The 20,134-nt window shown below is 37.4% G+C and overlaps 1 protein-coding gene across 1 annotated transcript; it reads left to right on the top strand.

Moving 5' to 3' along the window:
- Window positions 1-11,675: 11,675 nt before the first annotated feature.
- On the top strand, window positions 11,676-19,115 carry ODAM (odontogenic, ameloblast associated). The gene is made up of 11 exons (XM_084758833.1): window positions 11,676-11,721; window positions 12,370-12,435; window positions 12,549-12,590; window positions 13,031-13,078; window positions 13,528-13,758; window positions 14,129-14,173; window positions 16,461-16,565; window positions 17,206-17,253; window positions 17,875-17,946; window positions 18,674-18,835; window positions 19,058-19,115. The coding sequence occupies exons 2-11, from the start codon at window positions 12,385-12,387 to the stop codon at window positions 19,085-19,087; spliced, it is 834 nt and encodes a 277-aa protein (XP_084614959.1). The 5' UTR covers window positions 11,676-11,721; window positions 12,370-12,384; the 3' UTR covers window positions 19,088-19,115.
- The last annotated feature ends 1,019 nt before the right edge of the window (window positions 19,116-20,134 follow it).

Genomic DNA, 20,134 nt, shown 5'->3' on the forward strand with positions numbered 1-20,134 from the left:
GAGCTTCTCGCCAGAAGTACCATATATTTCTCACTCATATTTAGCTGATCAAAGTAAAATCACCAAGTGTTAAAGCTGCAAACCAGACCGTGAAATGTCCCAGACGAATGGAAATTCCTAGCAGATGATGTATATACATCATCTTGCTTAATTAATAGATGCCTACAGGATGAAACGCAGTCATACTTACTCGTCTGAGAAAAGCTTTCGTGAAGTGACCCCTAACTACTGGCTCTACCACGTCTTCTGTCAATTCACCACAAGTATCCTACATCCCAATTATCCCGAATTAGAAATGATCTCCAAACGGTGAAATTACGTCACGCCCGTGTGTTTGCACATGCAATACACTCTACTTAGTGTTCTTCCCTTGGGTATATGCCTGAGAAGACCCTTCCCTGCCTCTATGCCTCAACCCCAAGGTTTTCATATTACATAGTTTTACCAGAGATGGTTGAGCATACCCGTGTGCCCAGCACCTAGGAGGTTGGTGAAGGAGGACGAAGGTGTATAGGCTTTCTTTGAATATATAGTAAATTGTGGGCAATCCTTACAACTTATTAAAAGCCTATCACAAAAGGCACATAATAAATAACAATAAACAAACAAAGGCTTATTATGTCACCACATCCCTAATGCACATACCCATAGCTTTATTTTTATCAGTCTTCATACATACACAAAAATGTCACACTCACTTGTTTGTAAGTAATTCTTTGAGTGAAATTTTTCTGCCTTATTCATGGTACTCAATAAACAATTTTGGTTTGGAAATAAAGCCTGTCTTCATTTTAATAGAGGAAAACTATGGTTTAGCAAAGTGGTTAACATCAATGAATGGGGCAAGGGGAGGGTAAGCAGGTGCTCAATCCTATTGGTGGCTTTAACTGATCACACTGATTTTTATCTAAGTAACTTTTCTCCTTTAAACCTGATGATTTTTTAAAATTGCAGTGGAGGTTCACATACAGATAAGTCAATTTAGAGACACTTCTCAAACCTGCTCTCTCTCTCATGTAGCCTTCTCCCTGTAGGATCAAAGAGTGTCATATTCCCTTTAAATTGACTTGAGGGGCCAAGCCAATAATGAACAGGATACTTCTCTTTTTGTAGATATCCCTATAATTTTTCCCATTTTACAGGGATGAGAATAGATGCAAATAAATCATAATTTGCCCAAAGTTCTATAGCTATTAAGAGCATGAACGGTTCAGATCTAAGCCGTCACAAGGTGAACTCATGCTACCAAACAGCCATGTACAGGAAACAAATTAGGTAGATGGAGTGAACTAGCTATGTAAACATTTATCATATCCAAGCATTACTGGGAGCCACTATCCTAGTGAACCACCAAACTGCATTTCACCAGTGTCTTCTCCTAACAGTAGTTTTAACCAAACAGGATTAACACATTACAGGCTTAAGGCTGAAGCCTTTACGCAGATGGAGGCTTGGAACTCACAGTTTTTGCTGAACTCTTACTTCAGAAACAGCAGCCATTTTTTTTTTTTAGTACTACAAGAAAACATTTTTATTTTTATTTTTTTGTTTGTTTGTTTTTTTGTTTTTTTCCTCCTTTATTAATTTATTCTTGTTACATCTCAATGGTTACCCCATCCCTTGTATCCTCCCATTCTTCCCTCCCTCCCAATTTCCCCTTATTCCCCTCCCCTATGACTGTTCCTGAGGGGGATTACCTCCCCCTGTATATGTTCATAGGGTATCAAGTCTCTTCTTGGTAACCTGCTGTCCTTCCTCTGATTGCCACCAGGTCTCCCCGTCCAGGGGACATGGTCAAAGGTGAGGCACCAGAGTATGTGAGAAAGTAATATCCCACTCTCCACTCTACTGTGGAGAGTGTTCTGTCCATTGGCTAGATCTGGGTAGGGGCTTAAGGTTTACTGCCTGTATTGTCCTTGGCTGGTGCCTTATTTTGAGCGGGACCCCTGTGCCCAAATCTGCCTATCATAATGTTCTACTTGTAGGCTTCTAGGACCCTCTGGGTCCTTCTACTTTGCCATTCTCCCATGATTCTCTCATCTATAGTCCCACTAGAAAGTCCTCTTCTCTGTCGTAGTTTCCTGGTAAGTGAAGGCTTTCATGGGACATGCCCGTTGGGCTAATATGCAGATATAAGTGAGTATATACCATTTGAGTCTTTCTGTTTCTGGGTTAACTCACTCATTATGATCATTTCTAGCTCAATCCATTTATCCACAAATTTCGGGAATTCCTTGTTTTTAATAACAGCAGCCATTTTTGACAGCTTTAACTCCCCTGGTTCAGGTGCTTCAAGGTGGTCATGATTCCAGAAACCTCAGCCATCCCACCCACCCACTCAGACATGATTGCATCACTATGGAGAATACGCCCTTGAGTTATTTCACACTAGTTTGACCTTTAGAGGAAAGAACAAGGCAGTTAGCTTTTTGGAATTCTCCACTGAGAGTTTCTCAATATCATGAAAGAGCTGCCAGGGACTTCTCAGGAATATCCTTCTAAATGAACAGACTTATTTCCCCGTCAGATCTTGACACTTCTTCCTTTCTGGACTCAACCTGTGTCCATCTTCCTGTGCCAAGAGGAACTAACCGAAAGTTCATCTACTCTTTAAGTCTAAAAGTCCAAAGTTACCTATTAAAATATACAATAAGAAAATGTACTAGTATGTTTCAATCCTATACTCAAATATGAGCATATTTTATAGGCAGACATTAAAAGTGCCTTGAGATATTTTTAGTTACAATAAAGATTGAGTAACTTACTAACTTTCTGTGATATTTTGACTTAGAATTTTTATGAAGTCCCTATGCTATTTCCACTTGAAAACCCAAGGGGTGTGCTTTCTGCAGAAATAATTAATATGCCCACTCAGCGATATGATGTGTTCTGTGCAAGTAAGATGAGTAATTGCTGGTGAGGGCGCCTCGGCAGTCAGCCTCCTCCTGCCGTTTGTGCAACCAAACATCAACCTCACTGCCCCCAAAATATTCCACACCTGTTATTTCAGCCACCCTGGCATTTAAGAAGAGACATTTCAGCCAAACCCAGCATTTATTCAAAGCTGGGGCTTAGGCACTACCCATCCACAGACAGGCCATAAGTCATGGGCTTGTTTGTTCATGGTACTCTTTAGTCTTCCTTGTAGAGACTAGCAATCCATTTAGTGAATCTTAAATGACAATATTTTTTCATTGATTTATACTTTCTCCTTGTTGGTTAAAAAAATGTCGATTTACACCTTTTGTATTAGATACCATTTATTAACACTTTTAAAAATGGCTTATCTACAAGACTTTTTATTTTGGTTTTTGTCTTGTGAATAAAATAATGAGGAAATATTTTTCTAGGATAGTGTAATCATCAGAGAGGTGTACTAATAAATTATCAGGAATGCTTTAGTGTTTTTGATTCTTATATCTGTATATGATAATAATAGAAGAAACATATATTAATATGAATGTGGCCTTACATGCCAGAAGGTCATGGTAACCTCAGCATATACATTTTAATGGCATTGTCCAAAAGAGGATTCTGAAATTAGACTTCAGTTCACACTGGACCTCATGCACATACTCTTGTTAAAACTTTTTAATCCTAATGGTCTTGTGTTCCTCACTTGAAAATGAGACCATCGAATCATATCAAATATGACTTAGGTTGTAGTAAGAAGCAGTGCAATTGAATTTATTTATACAAATAAAATATTCATACAAGGCTAGGCACAGTCCAGATGTCAGATAAATGGTGTATAATTTATGTCCTAATTAGCATCATCATTCAGGAAAAGGTGCTGAATGTCACGTTTTAAAGGAGAATGCAGGGAAAAGTCTACATGTCAGATATCCACACCTTTTGAAAATAATGGCATATGCATTTGAAACTCTTAATGTCTCCAAAGTAGTCATAAATATGAACAGTAGTGATCTTTGGTAATAATATCGTAAATCCCAAGAGCTTTTTATTTGATAAAAACAGAAGTTGATAGAACTCATTCAGTCAGCCTCCTGATGTAACACATACTCTTCAATCTTGGCATTTCCACAGCTTTTGTTCTTTCTAAAAAAACATTCTAAGGAAAGGAAGTTGTCTTGTGATTTCTGCTTATTAGTTCTTGGCTTTGGTTGCTTCCATTAATTATTATTGCAGGTAGAAAACGTCCTTGGAAAAGGAATAGAGAAACATTATGCTTCTTTGCTAAAATGTGGCCTGAACAATGAGCAATTTACTGAGTGACTTTCATGCTTAGTACTCTCAAGTGAGTGCACTGATGGTTGGGACAGTCCTGGACTGATTTCCTCGTGCCAGATGCAAGCTACTGAGAGCTCTCGAAGAAGCAAAATTACCCTAGTCTATCTCTATAGCTTAGAAAACTCTCCAACAACCTAAGATTAGCCACAGAAAATTTGTAAGTTGAAAGGTGGTGATTACAAGAACATATATGCAGGGGGTCATAGTGGGCAAGAGATCTGGGGAATTTTCAACAAATGCTGAAAAGAAATTTTAATCATTCTGAGAGTATAGCTCTTGGTAAGGTTACTGCTGTCTAGAGGGGAAAAAAAGATCTAAGAATATCTGGGAGGCACAATTTAGAACTAAAAGGACACAGAGTTGGGTGGGTAGAAAAGGGTGTGTCTGGAAAGAGCTGGGAAATGTGTAAATATGATGCAAACACCTTGTATAAAACTCTCAAGATATTAATAATAAAAAAACAAATACTAATCAACAGACTCAAAGATACTTGAGAAAACTATCCAGTGTATTGGTCCCAAGTAAAAGCAAAGTATATGACATTGAAATATGTAATTGATTTGTAAACAGACAGTTCAAATTTGAACTCAAATGCTGAAGAAGTAGGCTACATTTAGCACACTAACCTCTAAGGATTTGTTTTCTTACCAATTTGATAATGATAACCATACTTTGCAGGTGCTTAGGTGGATTCAGTGAGAAAACACGTTTATACCACAAAGCCAGGAACCTGATTCTGGGCATTCTAACTTAAGGCACTGGTGTCCCATTACTTAAGGTGCACCCCATAAAGTCCTGCTGTGACTATCTCTTTAGATGCAACAGTGAATAGCCCATTGTTAAACAATAGCTTGAAATTAGACTTGGTAGAAAAGGTAGCATTAAGAAGCACCTTTTATTGTTTTGATATTCTTTGATTTGGTTTGGGAGTTTTGTTTCTGTGTTTGCTAATTCATTAATTTTGGTCAGAGATTTAGTTCCAAGTGCACCATTGCCTAAAAGAAAGGACAGAAGTAAAGGGATAAGGGTCTGTAAAAGGAAGTGGAATCTTCCTGATAATACTATAAAAGTAATAGTTTTGTTGAAAAAATGGTAACTTGCATATCTTTACAATAGAGTCTATCACTAACCCCAGAAAACTGGGGTGCTCTGTACTACCAACATTGCCTCTTTGCTTTTCATTTTTCTTCTCCCTACGAAATGCTGTAAAACTAAGTACTTCATTCCCTCATTCATTCAACAAATAAGTATTCTGTGTCTACACTAAGGTCCTAGTGATGCTCAAAGTATTTACAATCTATTAGATAACATAACACCTACTGCTTAATCCAACCCCCAAAACACTAATCATCTCAATCCTAAAAAGTCTAATCCATTTTGCAATAAATAAAACCATGTCCCAGAGAGAGAAAGGTTTAAAGCTTGTTCACAATTCAAGAGCTTGCAGCTGAAAGAGTGATATTTTTTAATTATCACGGGGCAGAATGATTCCAAAGTTCACATTCGTATGCCCCACATCATAAAGGCTGTCTTCAAGATGAGCACAAGTTAAACACTGGAAACAAACAGCTGCAGTAAACTATGGGTTTTGTGAAGACTTGCATTGTTCTTTTTTTCTTGTTTTTGTTCTTCATACTAGACAGCTAAAATGTCTGCAGGACATTTCACATGCCTTCCAGGTGCTTCTTTTCACCAACAGAAATCTCTTTCTCTATATATATGTATGAAGCTTGGAATTTTTTGTTAGAAATTCATTACAGCCGTGTAACAGGAGGGGGTTTAAAAATGCAGTTATAAAATGAAAATTCATCAAAATTCTTCAATCATGGACTCTACATAAAAGACAAAAGGCTCATTAAAGGCCTTAAGATTTTCTTTAGATGGGCTAGAGAGATGGCTCAGAGGTTAGGAGCACTTACTGCTCTTCCAAAGGTCATGAGTTCAAATCCCAGCAACCATATGTTGGCTCACAACCATCTATAATGAGATCTGTATACATAATAAATAAATCTTTTAAAAAACTGAAAAAAAATATTTTCTTTAGCTATTTCATTCCCATTATAGCATAAAATTTGATTTTTGTTTGATACCCATTATAGCAGAAAATATTGGTGCTATTTCCTTAAATTCATAATGACAACAAGTCAATAAGAAGTTTAGGTTTAGACATTACGCTGTAGCCTTAGGGCACAAATATAATACCCACAATTTAATGTTCAGTGGTTGGGATGAGCAAGTTAGAGATGACTTCCTAGAAATAACCTGTTCTCTATATAAGTCAAAACTGGCTAGCTCATACATAATGGATAACTCCTGGTGCAAAAAGAAAAATTCTTTATAGCATTCACAGATAAAAATCTTTATGTCCAAAGCCTTGGCAAGCATCTCAAGCTGAGGCCCTAAAACAAGCTAAACTGGATATTTTGAAGTACATAATGCATGCAAGGAATTTATTAAGGGTCCTTGAAGCTAAGTTCCGTTACAGAAAGAGAAAGAAGGCAAGAACAGGAACCTGGAGATGTGAAGGTGCTGTGTAATCCTCGGAGCTCAGTGGAAGACGTGGGGAGCTGGGTCCATGGGCAGCCTGGGGATCAGTGAGTCACAGGGTGTTCACTGGACAGAACACGCCTGGAGGACCAGGGGAAGAAATTCCCAAGGGGCTGCCTGATATCAGGTCCCAGCAGCTGGACAGGAAGTCCCAGCAGCTGGACAGGAAGTCCCAGCAGCTGGACAGGAAGTCCCAGCAGCTGGACAGGAAGTCCCAGCAGCTGGACAGGAAGTCCCAGCAGCTGGAGACTCTGATTCTTCAGTGGGCCTACAATTAGCACTTCACCACATCTTACTGCAAAGACCAATCAGAATTCTGAGAAAAGGGGGTAGAAATTAACGGTGGCAGTTTAGAACATCCTGTTCCAGAGAACGGGATGATGTGAATGTGGATAACCAGTGAGTAATGACTAAAAGGTAGGAGAATATTCTGAGAGCGGGAGCAGGATGACAGAGTGGTGTCTGTAGACTCCTGTAGGTCTGCCCACAGTGATCCCGTAACACTGGCTTCTCAGACAGACCTCCCGCATCCAGTTCCGGGCGTCACTTCTCGTAGCTTCACGTTTTAGGGCAGTATGTCGCCCATATTCATCCTTCTCTCAACATTCAGATTCAGTTCTCAAGAGGAAAAAAAATAAAAGCAGCTGTTCTCAAAGCTGCTTATGTATAGGAAAATAATGGAAACTCATAATTACAAATCTCCACTCCTTTTTCTTGCATAAGCACTAGAAATGATGCAATGGAGTCTATCATAAAGAAAAAAATTAAATCCAACTGCATTTATAGTTTCTTCTTAGAGTATAAAAAGCAATCTAAATAATTATGATACGTTGTAATTTGCCCATATGGCAAAACAAGTTTCTATATAGAAGAGCAATTATGTTCATCAAATATACGTAGCATCTTGGTAAATGTTTTATGGCAACATTTGTGAGTTCTTTAATATTTAGCTTCATTGTGAAAATGTGTTGAGAAATTTTAAGTCATCATTCAACTGTTCAACAAATATTTGTGAGGTATGTTTAAGAGAGGCACTAGGAATATAGCTGCGAGGAAAAAAGAAGTCCTGATCTAATTAAGTTGTTCACTAGAGGTGAAAGAATAAAATATGAAAATTTACTATTAATGAGGCTAAAAATGAAAGCACCAGACAAGTAAAATAGATACATCAGTCATCAGCCAGTGGCACACTTTGCAGAAAGTTAAAATCAAGTGATACTATATTTTAGTAGTTTTGCAGAAGTTAAAGATAAATATCTATGTAATTTAAAAGATCAAACCTTGGGATTCTTATTCAGTGGTTTTCAGAAAGGGCTATTAGTGAAGTAATTCTTGGTCACAAAGTCCTATTGACCTTGTTGAGTTAAGTCACATTCACTTATGAGAATATATAAACTCACTCACTTTTATTTATACTTTCCCATCAGTTATAATTATTATGGTATCCCGTATTTTCCTCTCAAACTGGATATTTACATGCCTTAGAGAGAGAATGCTGGATTCAGATGAAAAGACTCGAATTCTAACCACAATTCAGCTACTATCTTTTTGTTTATTAATTTTCTTTTAATTTCATGTATGTGGGTGTTTTGCATATATGAGTGTACATCACTTGCCTACCTTGGTGCCCATGAGACTATAAAATGGTGTTAGATTCCCTTGAACTAAAGATACAGGTAATTGTAAATTGCCATATGGTTGCTAGGAATCCAACCTAGGTACTCTGGAAAAGTAGCCAGTGCTATTAACTGCTGAGCCATCTCGGCAGCCCCTTCTCTCACATTTTTTGACAGTGAATTAAATAATTAAAATCTTTAATTTCCTTAGAGATTGCAGCCTTATCTCTTGTTGCTAACATCAGGGTCCCTTTGGTGCCTGACAAGGACATGGCTGAAGCTTTCTAGGAGCTACTTGTGTCACAAAGGAATGAATGAGGATGCTAGGCTTCCTGGACCTCACCTTTCTCACTTAACATGTAACTCCTCTTGACTACATTGGTATGTGTTAGAAGTTCCTGGAAACTATAGTTCATATATAACAAAAATCATTTTTAAAGAGCGTTAAAATGCAAATTTTTTTCATAATCCACAGAACAGCAGTCAACTTCACAATAGTAGTCTGTGAGCCTCAGGATATTTAATAGAGGGAGCAAATATAACATATAGAAAGAACAATCCAAGTCACTTTATCCTTGAAGTTACTGAGACAAAGCATGGATAAAGATAATTTCATTGGTTCCTAAGTCTAACAGTGCTATGCACATGGCACATGTGGATTTTGTTCTTTTATTTTGGGGGGCTAGTAATAGAAAAAATAATGATATTCTTCTGACAGTATCTGTCTGCATCAGAATTTCCTCCTCATATGTCCTTGAACCTTAACCTATACCAAATGCCATTGCTCTGAATCTATCCCATCTTTATCTTCACTTAAATTAAGTAAACCATTTATTTAAAAAAGTTTCAACTACTTTTTAAATTGTTTTTAAGTTTATATACATATGTGTGCCTGAATATATGTGTGTGAATATATGTATATATGTATATATGTGCACGTGGGTATGTGCGGTGTCTGTGGAGGCCAGGAGAGCCCCCTAGAACTATAGTTACGTGTAGTTTTGAGCCACCTAACATGGATGCTGAGAACCAAACCCAGGTCTTCTACAAAAGCAACAAATGCTTTTAACCATGGAGCTTTCTGTCCAGCCCCTCAACTACTTTTCTTTAAGATAGTCAACTAATGGAAATTTAAAATAAAAGAAAATAATACAGGCATCTCAACTATCTTCATATTTTAAGAATAAAATGAGATGACTGTTCATATAAGGATATTGTCATCTCTTGTTTAGTGCAAAGCCTTGGCAAGTTCCTGATTCAGCAATGGGCTAGCTGCTTGGAAGCCTGTGGCATAGAATAGAAATTCTGAAGTGATTACTTACTTACAGTATATTTAATTTAATTTGACAATACTCAAAATAACCCAAGATCTGTCTAAACATAGAAATCATATATGCATATGTATGTGTGTGTACACATTGCATGTATATAAATATAAAACCTTCTACCAACTTAACCACTCAATTAATTTGCTACATTTTTGAGGCAAGAGTGGCTAGTCCATTGAGTGCCATGTTTCAGAAAATTAGCTGTCACATTGTAATACAATCTGTATATCTAATCTCGGGATTTTTTTATACATATAAAACCTAGTGGTTTTATAACTTCTCTTCCTTCATATGGAAAAGATCATGTTATATTAACTAATGTTTTAGACCTTTATGGATTCCATTCACTACATTTAACCAATTCTCAAATTCTAAGTACCATCTTACAAAGAAGAATAACACTTTATTTTAGAAAGCCATTAGCTTTTACCACCTGATAAGATCAAATTAACTAAGTAATTCCCCTATAAAGGAAATTAATTTATAACCCCTTATCAATTGTGATCATAGCATATTAGAGCATAGAAGGTTAAAATATTGACAAACACTCAGAATAAAATCTCAACTCTTAAATAATGATGTTAAATCAATAATTCTGTTGTACTTCAATATAGAAAATTGTAGGCAACTGTGTTTCATGTTATGAGCTTTTATTTCATAGATACATAGAAATTTAGACTTTTTTAGAATTTTCTTTTAGAAAAAGAAGGGCATTCAGTGCTATTTTCAAAAGGCATAAATGACAAACTATAGAAATGATCCTTAAAATGGGAGTGGGTGTGACTCTGACTCTTATGCCTGATCTTGAGACTTTTTTCCTCCTATTAGGTTGCCTTGTCTGGCCTCAATATGAGGGCTTTCCTCTTGTCTTATTGTATCTTGTTTTGTCATGTTTGGGTTTTATCAATTGGAGACATGCTCTTTTCTGAAGAGGGACAGTAAGGATGTGCATCTGAGGGACGGCAGAGATGCAGTGGGAGCTGGGAAGAATGGAGGAAGAAGAAACTGCAGTCTGGTTGTATTGTATGAGAGAAGAATTTATTTTGAATAAAGTAATAATAATAATAATAATAATAATAATAATAATAATAATAATAATAATAACCACCTCTGTAAATCTAGCTGACATTGACTGAGCCTAATGCCAGAACACTGGAAAATATTTGTCAGCAACTAAGCTTTGAATTTTCACTAAGATCTATGTTCTGTCTTCAGTCTGACTTTTCTTCTCAAAGTTAAAACAATTTTAAAATTAATTAAACTTTTTTATTTTTACATATACATTTATAAAAGAAATAGTGGGAGGAAAAGATCAGTCAAAGTAGTATTAGAGAATTATTAAAGATGAAGAGTGAATTCATATCTAGTAAAAATGAATACACTGACTATTTATTTGTCTTGCTAACTAGCTGAACTTTAAGAGATATCCAAGCTAGATGAAAACAAATCCCAACACATTAATATGAATCTGGACTTTCCTTAAGCCTTATTTTGATATGTATATCTTTTAAATACAAGGTAAAATGAAGTACACTTTCACTAAAAATAAATAAATAAATAAATAAATAAATAAATAAATAAATAAATCACTAATTTGGTCTTGAATTTAGTAAAGTGTTTTCTGGTTACTTATTTAAGGTGTCTGTTTTTAAGATGATAAAAGGAGTAGGAACAAAATTAGCCTAGGGAAGTTAGTCATGACCAAGGAGAAACCAAGAGTGATTCCCCCCCCCCCAAAAAAAGTCTCAGGGGTAATTGGAATCATTACTTAGGGTGTGGAAGTCCATACACCACGAAGATGATTAGGAAAGGGGTTGTTATCTAAGCCATTGTCTAAAACCCACTGAATCACTGGTCCCTTTCAATCATGATTGGTCCCTTTTTTTTTCTCCCCCCTAAAGATGGGTTTTAAATTTTAAGAGAGGATCTGAACGTCAGAACTGAGAAAGAAAGGGACGCAGACCTTGCAAAGGAATAAGGTAAGTTATCCGATCTTTGCTTTGATAGCTTAAGAAGCCAGCTCTGGTACACTACCATGGCCACCTTAATGTGTGTCTATGTGTGATGAACAATGGGAACTTTTACAAGTAGAGCCAAGGGATGAGAAGCACCCATCAATTACGTTATGCATCCCTGCTGCTGTTTACGTTCTCCATCTCTCCTGGATTAGGAAAACGATGCTGCACCCACTACAGTTAATAATCATGAATATTATTAGACTTCTGATGGAACAGTTCTCTTTGGCCTGGGACTGTCAGGTCTTTGTCATGATTCCTTCTCACTGCAGTCATTAAGATCATGGCAATAATGCGGCTCCAGTCAGCTGATGCCCCAGGCAGAGGGTTCTGTGCTCACAGCCTAACAGTCACCTGCCGAGAAATAAACTTCATGGTCAAGCAGACAGTATTTCCCCATAAATATCTACATTGAGAGAAAACAGTCACAAAGATAACTTTTCTATTGTGAGCCATAAAACATAAGTAAATACTGAGGAATCTACTCACCTACTCACTCACTTGCACTAGACAGTGCCATCTGATAAATTTTGCCGTGCCTTTATTTTCGTCATGTAATTTTAAGCAAAGAGTATCTTTTGGCGCTAAGCAGTATTGTAATTCATTGTATAGGTATATCATCTGAAAATGAAAATTATAATTCTTCTTGGACTCATAGGAGCTACATCATCAGCCCCGGTAAGTGATTCATGGTGCCTTTGCTTTCACCATGTAAACCTATGCAGTTCCTTCCTTCACCATTTTTCTTTTTTCTTTTTCTTCTCCTTTTTTTTTTTTTTTTTTTTTTTTAGCTTGTCTCACAGCGTCTGTTGTCTGCTAGCAACAGTCATGAGGTTAGTTTAAGTAATTAAAACATTCTCCTGTATTCCATAAGTGAAAACACACTGGGAAGAGATTAAAAAGCCTGCAAGCAGCCCACTTAGGTCTTAAACTTTCCAAACGTAAGCTCCCCTAAACACAGATACAACTGTGTCATTTGTAAACTTTGTTCCAATCTTACCTAATGTGGGTATTATTAAATATAGATGTGTAAGCATATAAAATATTCATACCACTGGGAGGAGCTGACACTGTGTGATCTAATTAATACAAGGGGTGGCACTGGTAAACCCGAACCTTGGCTTCAACTCTCACCTCTTGTCACTATAGTTCAGGACAGTCATGGTGGGAGTAGTGTGTCCCTTCGAACTGGAGGTTGCCTTATGCTTTTGTCTGTAGAAAATGGTCCGGGATGCATCATAATCTTGTTTCCATGTCGTCTCTCTTTTTCTAGTTACTACTGAATCTTAATAATGGTCAACTTTTGCCACTGCAATTTCAGGTACTGCTATGTAAATATCCATTTTCAAAGGACTGTATTCCTAGTGAGCATGTCTTATGGGATGAGATGAAAACAGGATGCACCCATTTATATTCGTTACAAATTTGACACGCACCAGGTAGTAACTTTGCTGGTCTTTGAGATGGTTAGCTATTTGAAACCAAGCCATGTCTAGCCATCTGCAAGGATTGTGGGGGAGGGGCGGAACTTTTTAATACAGTCAAATGCCTCCAGAAACGTATCTTCTTTTATCCCTCTATGTTCCAGATTTCTCAGCCTTTGAAAAATTCATAATCTGTGATGTTTATAAGCAGTTGAAATGCGGTCTTCTGATAAAACATCGAATGTATAAACCATCTACTTTTTTGCCTTTCTTTCTCAGGGTTGAGTCAAAGTTCTTCTTTTAACACAAAAGTGTACTATATTCTTTCTGTCTTTGCTATTCACAGGGTGCATTTAACTCCTGGATTCCTGCCTTCCCTGGGTTTCTGCAGCAGCAGCAGCAGCAGGCTCAGGTCTCAGGACGCCCACAGCTCCCACTGTCAACACTAGAGAGCTTTGCTGGGCTTTTCCCAAATCCTTTCTCAAGACAGGTTGGGGTTGTCCAAGGAGGCCAGGCTGGTCAGCCAGAACTGTCACAGGCGCAGACAGCACCACAGACCCAACAGGGCACTAACCTTGTAAGTCAGGCTTCTTCCATCTTGCTTCTGTAAGACAGAAAACGAAAGTTATGGTGAATTAGCTTTGAAATATAATGGGAGGCTTATTAAGTTTTCTCCTATGCTGTTTCAACCACTACTATAAGTATCTCTATATAGTTCCTATTTTGACATTTGAAAAAAATTACAATCGATTGCCCTAAAATATAGTCAGTAATCAGGAGTTAGAAACAACACGTGGATGCATAATATATAGACAACAAATGTTAGTGGGATGTTAACTAATGCAAATGATACATGGGAAGCTAGCTCTATGGAAAATAGATCAAGAATTGTAACAGGTTGAGAAGGATTTGGTTACATGGCTTTCTGGGTATTTTTTTTTCTTCAGATGTCCTATGTGGTTCCCTTCAAAGTGCCTCAAGATCAAGCACAGGTGAGTGAAAAGAATGCCGTGACCAAGGCAGAAGTAGCTCACTGCACTCTCCACAGCACTTTCTGTCGCTCCCCCAGGTCTCCAGTGTCAGGGCTTTCAAAGGTGAACCACCCACCGCTCTCTAGAGACACTGCAAGTGGCCTCTAGGCATCTGGCTTTCAGAACAGGCAGCCCAAACGGTCTCTAGGACCCTTGAATACCTACCTGTGGTATCACTGCGCCATAAGTGACGGCCAATCACATGTCTACCTATGGCATCACTGCACCACAAGTGACGGCCAATCACATGTCTACCTATGGCATCACTGCGCCACAAGTGAATGAGTCCAGGACGGCCAATCACATGTCTTCCATGTATTTAAGTGCCAACACTGGGCAACAACTAAAGAGTAATACCATGAGCTGACTTCTTACCCTCCCAAATTTTGTTTCTTATGATGCTGCATTGATATCTGGTGTGTGGTTATAAATAACACACATTATTATAATAATATTTATTATCATAAATAACATTAACACATTATGGGTCTGTTACAAAACCCACTGGAAGCTTGCCCAGTCTCTTGTCTGCAGTGTGTATGATTTGACTCCACATTATAGTTAAACGAGCATTTCCCTTCAGTCATAAAATATTTAGATTAAGATTAACTATTAGATTCATTATGCGAACATGGAAAACCCTGATGATTTTAGGATAATTAGTTGTATAATACCTTGGGGTCAATGGAACAGGGCTATATATAGATTGTTATTCTCATGAAGACCACTGACATGTTCAAACAGAGTTTCAGCACTTGGCCTTCCTATAATTACGCAATTAGTTTCACTCCCAGCCCCTTTACATAATAACACAGTTCTAGACATTATCTCACTGTGTATCTTAAGCATGTAGAGAGTAAGATATGTGACAAATACAATGACTTCATTTTAAGGACCAGGAAACATAGTTTTAATAAGATTAAGTATCTTAACCCCGTGAGCTAAATAGCTTTTAGAAGTCAATCCCATACCTGCTTTTTAACCACTAACCTGGTAGCTCTACCTCAAAAGCTTTGTGGGCCATTTCTAAAATTACAAATGCCTAAGCCTTACCTTAAGCCTAAAATATCAAAACCCACCTTGGCCAGACAAACATTGTTAGGTTTCTGAAGGCTTAATGGGTGATTTCTACTCTTGGCCAAGAAAAAAAAAAAAAACCCTTATTAGTCAGATTGTATTCATTCTAAAACACAAAACACGGTTGCAATTATCTCTAGTGTTGTATCTAATATAATCATTACAATACAAAACATGAAACAGCATTAAAAATGTACTCGTGTAGCATGCTCCTTATTTTTCACATATTCTCTACATGCAAGCACATAGAGGCCTATACTCAGAAGCCAGTATATGACAGGATAGGTGGTGGTGCTTGTATTTGTTATCTCTTCCTAGGTTTTTTTTTATTCAATATTCAAAAATATACAAGAGTATTTTTAGATGTCTTCCTGCCTGTGAGTGTCCTACCTGTGTGTATATATGTGTACCACGTGCAGACAGGGCCTGAAGAAATCAGAAGAGGCAACTGGGATGCCTTAGAATTTAATTACTGACAGTTGTGAGCCACCATGTTTGTGCTGGCAACCAAACCCGGGTCCTCTATGGGAGCAGCCAGTGCTCTTAATCTCTGAGCCTTCTCCCTTGCCCAAGACTTACTTTAACCAAATGAAATTTTTTTAAAGTATTTAATCTCTTTTTCATTCACTACAACAGAACTTCTAATATCATGTTTTGTAGAATGATGATTTTCAGAATTTTACGTACCACATAGACCCTTCTCTCCTTAGATGTTTACGTGTTAACCTACATATAAGATATATATATACAGGGGTAGGAAGTCCCCTTCAGTCACAGTCATAGGGGAGGGGAGTAAAGGGAAAATGGGAGGGAGGGAGGAATGGGAGGATACAAGGGAGGGGATAACCATTGAGATGTAATGTGAATAAATTAATATATATAGCCTACATATAACATTTCCAAGATGCTTCCTTCACTTAGATGAATCTACAATGTTGTAACTTATTTGACCATATATTCTTACAGATGAAGCCCTGTATTATGCTGGGTTCAAGTTGTTTCTTGATCTGGTAAACAGTGTAAAACTGTTATGCTTTGTAAAACTTCTGCTTGGACTGGTAGTTCCTACCCATAATACCACCTTTAAAGTATTACTGACATTGAAAGAGTGAAAGCCTTCACTCATCCTGATCTAATGGGCTCTCTTGTGTACTTCTGTGTTCATGAATAGATGCTTCAGTACTACCCTGTTTATATGCTCCTGCCCTGGGAACAACCTCAGCTGACTGTCACATCACCACCACAGCAAACCGGGCAGCAGCTGTTTGAGGAACAGGTACTCTGAAGGATTGGTTTTAATCTGTGGTTCAATTTCAGAATGGGTTCATTTCCATTTGTAAGGAAAAACTGAGACTGTTTAAGGCATGTTCTCAACTCCTTGACCTCACAGTAGAGGACACAGTGTCTCATCTAGACTAATGTGGTGATGCACTAAGCCTATAATTATAAGGAATGAAGCCAACAAATGGTTCTACTAAAACCAGGTCCAAAACTGATTTTTTTCTGAACTTGATTTTTCTCACATTCAGAATCTACAAGCATTTATCATATATATATATATATATATATATATATATATATATATATATATGCTTATTATTAAAATGCCAAAGTATAAAAGATTGCAGTGAAAAATACTTGTGCCCACTAGAACTTAAGATACAATTTAATAACCATATGTTCAACTTTGTAAATATACCACCACAAATTCTGAGAATTTTAATTCTCAGGTCTCCCACAATACAGTATTAAAAGATATCTTGACATGTAGCATAATTTTTATCAACTAAAATATGTAAATTCAAAAGCATTTAGTTAATGTAAAAGATATGTAGGTTTAAGTAGTAATTTCTCAGAAATTTATGACCAAAAATCATCACAATAAATCTAATGCCTTTTTTTCAAAATTCTGGCAGATACCATTCTACAATCAGTTTGGATACATACCACAGCAAGCAGAGCCTGTGAGTAAATGCATATTATTTTTATTTCTAAAATTACACTTGGAACTAACATACCATAGAAACACTTGTAGATGGATGAAGTCAGAATTCCCCACACACTGCTATGAGAACACAAGTAAGCGACCATAGAAAGAGTCCTCACATGTGCAGGACTAGCATTGGGCGGGTTTGGAAAGCAAACAGTCAAGTAGTAACCAGCCCTGGAATAGGCATGCTCCAGAAGTGGGGGTATCTGAGTGTCTGGGGGGGGGGGTTCTTAAAGAGACAGCAGTTAAAGGAACAAGTCTGAGGCTGTAACTGGGGAGCAAGCCATTAGCAGGAGCCACGATGTGAGGACACTTGCACTCTGTCTCTTGCGCTTCCCTTTAGATAACATTATAAAGCCACACTTTTTAAACTTCATCATGCTCAGAAGCGCCCTTCCCTGGGGTCGGTGTTTTACAGACCGGAACAGAACCCAGCTTCAGAACAGTGCTCGGCCACCCATGACCCCTTTTTTCTCTTTCTCAAATCTAAGCTCTCAACTTAAGACGTTGAAGAGTGCTTGAGTGCTTTGGTTGACAGAAGAACGTGTAACTATCCATCACTGGTTTAGACATCCTTAATGTTCTGTCTCTTCAGGCTGTACCAGGAGGACAGCCGCACCCAGCTTTTGACGCCTTTGTAGGCACAGCTCCTGAAACTCCTGGGATGGTAAGAATCCTAACACAGCTTGTGCAGCAACTGGAAATCAACCTGGGAGAACCTATAAGGTCCTCCAGGGGCATTTATTTTCATTTAAACACCATTACATCAACAATTTTTGATGTTCCCCCTTGTAATCTTTGTCCGTCAAGATCTAAGTCCTACAGTTTCTCAAATATTTACTGAGAGTCTTTTTCCAGAAGCTTTTTGGTGCGCCGTGTTTAAAAGCTGAGGGCTATTGGCAGCTGATGGGGACTTGAAAAGAGAAAGCCATTGCTCTTTGGTGGTGTAGTCACTGATATTTAACCCATGGGTGATCCACACCAATGTGTATAATAACATTAATAACTGAATGCAGTGGATATATGTATTTTTTTAAAGAGGAGGGAAGAGGAGAAGGAAGAAGGCCAGAAGTTGAGAGGGAGATGTGCTAAGAGACTCCAGAGGAAATTAGAAGGGGAAAATGTGGTGTGTTTAGAATCATAACACATTGCACACGTGTATGCATTTGATTTATTCTCAATGAATAAATTAAAAGTAGTTATTAATATACAACCATTTGTGTAAAATATCACAACATTTCTAAGACAGCTATGGGCTAAAGAAAACAAAAAGAAATAAATATCTTGAATGTGATGCCTCTTTGTGCTCCTCTCTCATGCAACCTCATGTTCTCCTCCATTTTAATCCTCTGCTCGAAGCTGTAAACGCTTTGTCCCATTCTTGTTTTCTCCAGCCAGCAGAAGGAGAGCCACTTTATCCACAAAGAGAACCAATCACCTTCAAGCATGACAACGCAGGGGTTCTCATGCCTCCAGCTTCACCAAACCCCAGCACGGACAATTTTTTCACTTCTGGAATAGACCCGACGATTGCCCCAGTACTTCCAGAACAGAAGGTAGAGTGAACAAAAAAAGAATCACTTTATAAAATAAATTGTCATCTAGGGTCTAAGTGATAACTTAATTTATAGGGTCAGACATTGCAATAAAGGTGTAAGTAATATAATATGTGGCCTTAACTCTGGATAAAACAGTTAACAATTATTTTAAATCATTGTGTCAGAGCATAATTTGATTTTAATTTGACACAAGCTTCTTATAATGTTCTTTCTCACTAGGCCAAGACTGATAGCCTAAAAGAACCATAACACATTGTCTAAACCACTAAGAAGTCTGTGAGTAGGTGTTTTGGGTAGGTATTTTTGCTGAAGATATGCCTTAAATACCATGACAATTCCTAAAAGAAAAAAACATCAGAAAATTAATGAAGAATTCTTAGCATAATGATTATGGGAGAACAAGTTCGGTTTTATACCTACCTGCAAAGACCATACCAATTATGAGACTTTCTTGGATTTAAAAATCAAAATTAACTTTTTTACATCACCTGCCTAAACTATAAACTTGGTAGGCCTCATATAAATGCTGAATATATTGTTTCTATATTAAAAAAAAAGATTGCATGCTCTCTATAGTGATTCCTCTCAAGTCATCTTTTCTCTTTGTAAGCAAAACATTGTGATAATGCCAACATTCCCTTATCTGTTTTACATACACTAAAAATAATAAACTAATTGTATAATGACATGATGGGTTCAAAATTAATTATATACTAAATATAGACATGGTGAATTGTCTGTCTAAATCAAGTTGGGAGGCTACTGAAGCTATGGCATTAGTTTATTAGAAAGTCATCCTGAAAATTGTACTGCAAATAAAAACACATAAAAAGGCATGCAAGCTACTTTAAGAGCAAAGTAACAGATAAAGTGTTGCAGATTTCTTTTTTGTTTGTTTGTTTGTTTTGTTTTTGTTTTTGCTTTTTGAGACAGGGTTTCTCTATGTAGTCTTGGCTATCCTGGACTTACTTTGTAGACCAGGCTGGCCTCGAACTCACAGCTATCGGCCTGCCTCTGCCTCCCGAGTGCTGGGATTAAAGGTGTGCGCCACCACACCTGGCTTTTTATGTTACGGATTTCTTATGAGCCTATTTTGACACTTCTTTCTATGAAAGAAGCAGCATTGTGCAGTTCTATACAAACACAGTCAGTAGTGAAGAGCTTCAGTACCTCTTCAGAAAAATCCCTCTCTGGTGTGCTATCTTTATCATGCAAATCCGTGCAATTTATTTTACCAAATTTTCAAAACTACTACAGTACAGTGTGAACTTTGGTCAACATAAAACAGCCAGTGAG

Source organism: Acomys minous (assembly GCF_964271855.1).
Source record: "Acomys minous genome assembly, chromosome: 15".
Classification (NCBI taxonomy): Eukaryota; Metazoa; Chordata; class Mammalia; order Rodentia; family Muridae; genus Acomys; species Acomys minous.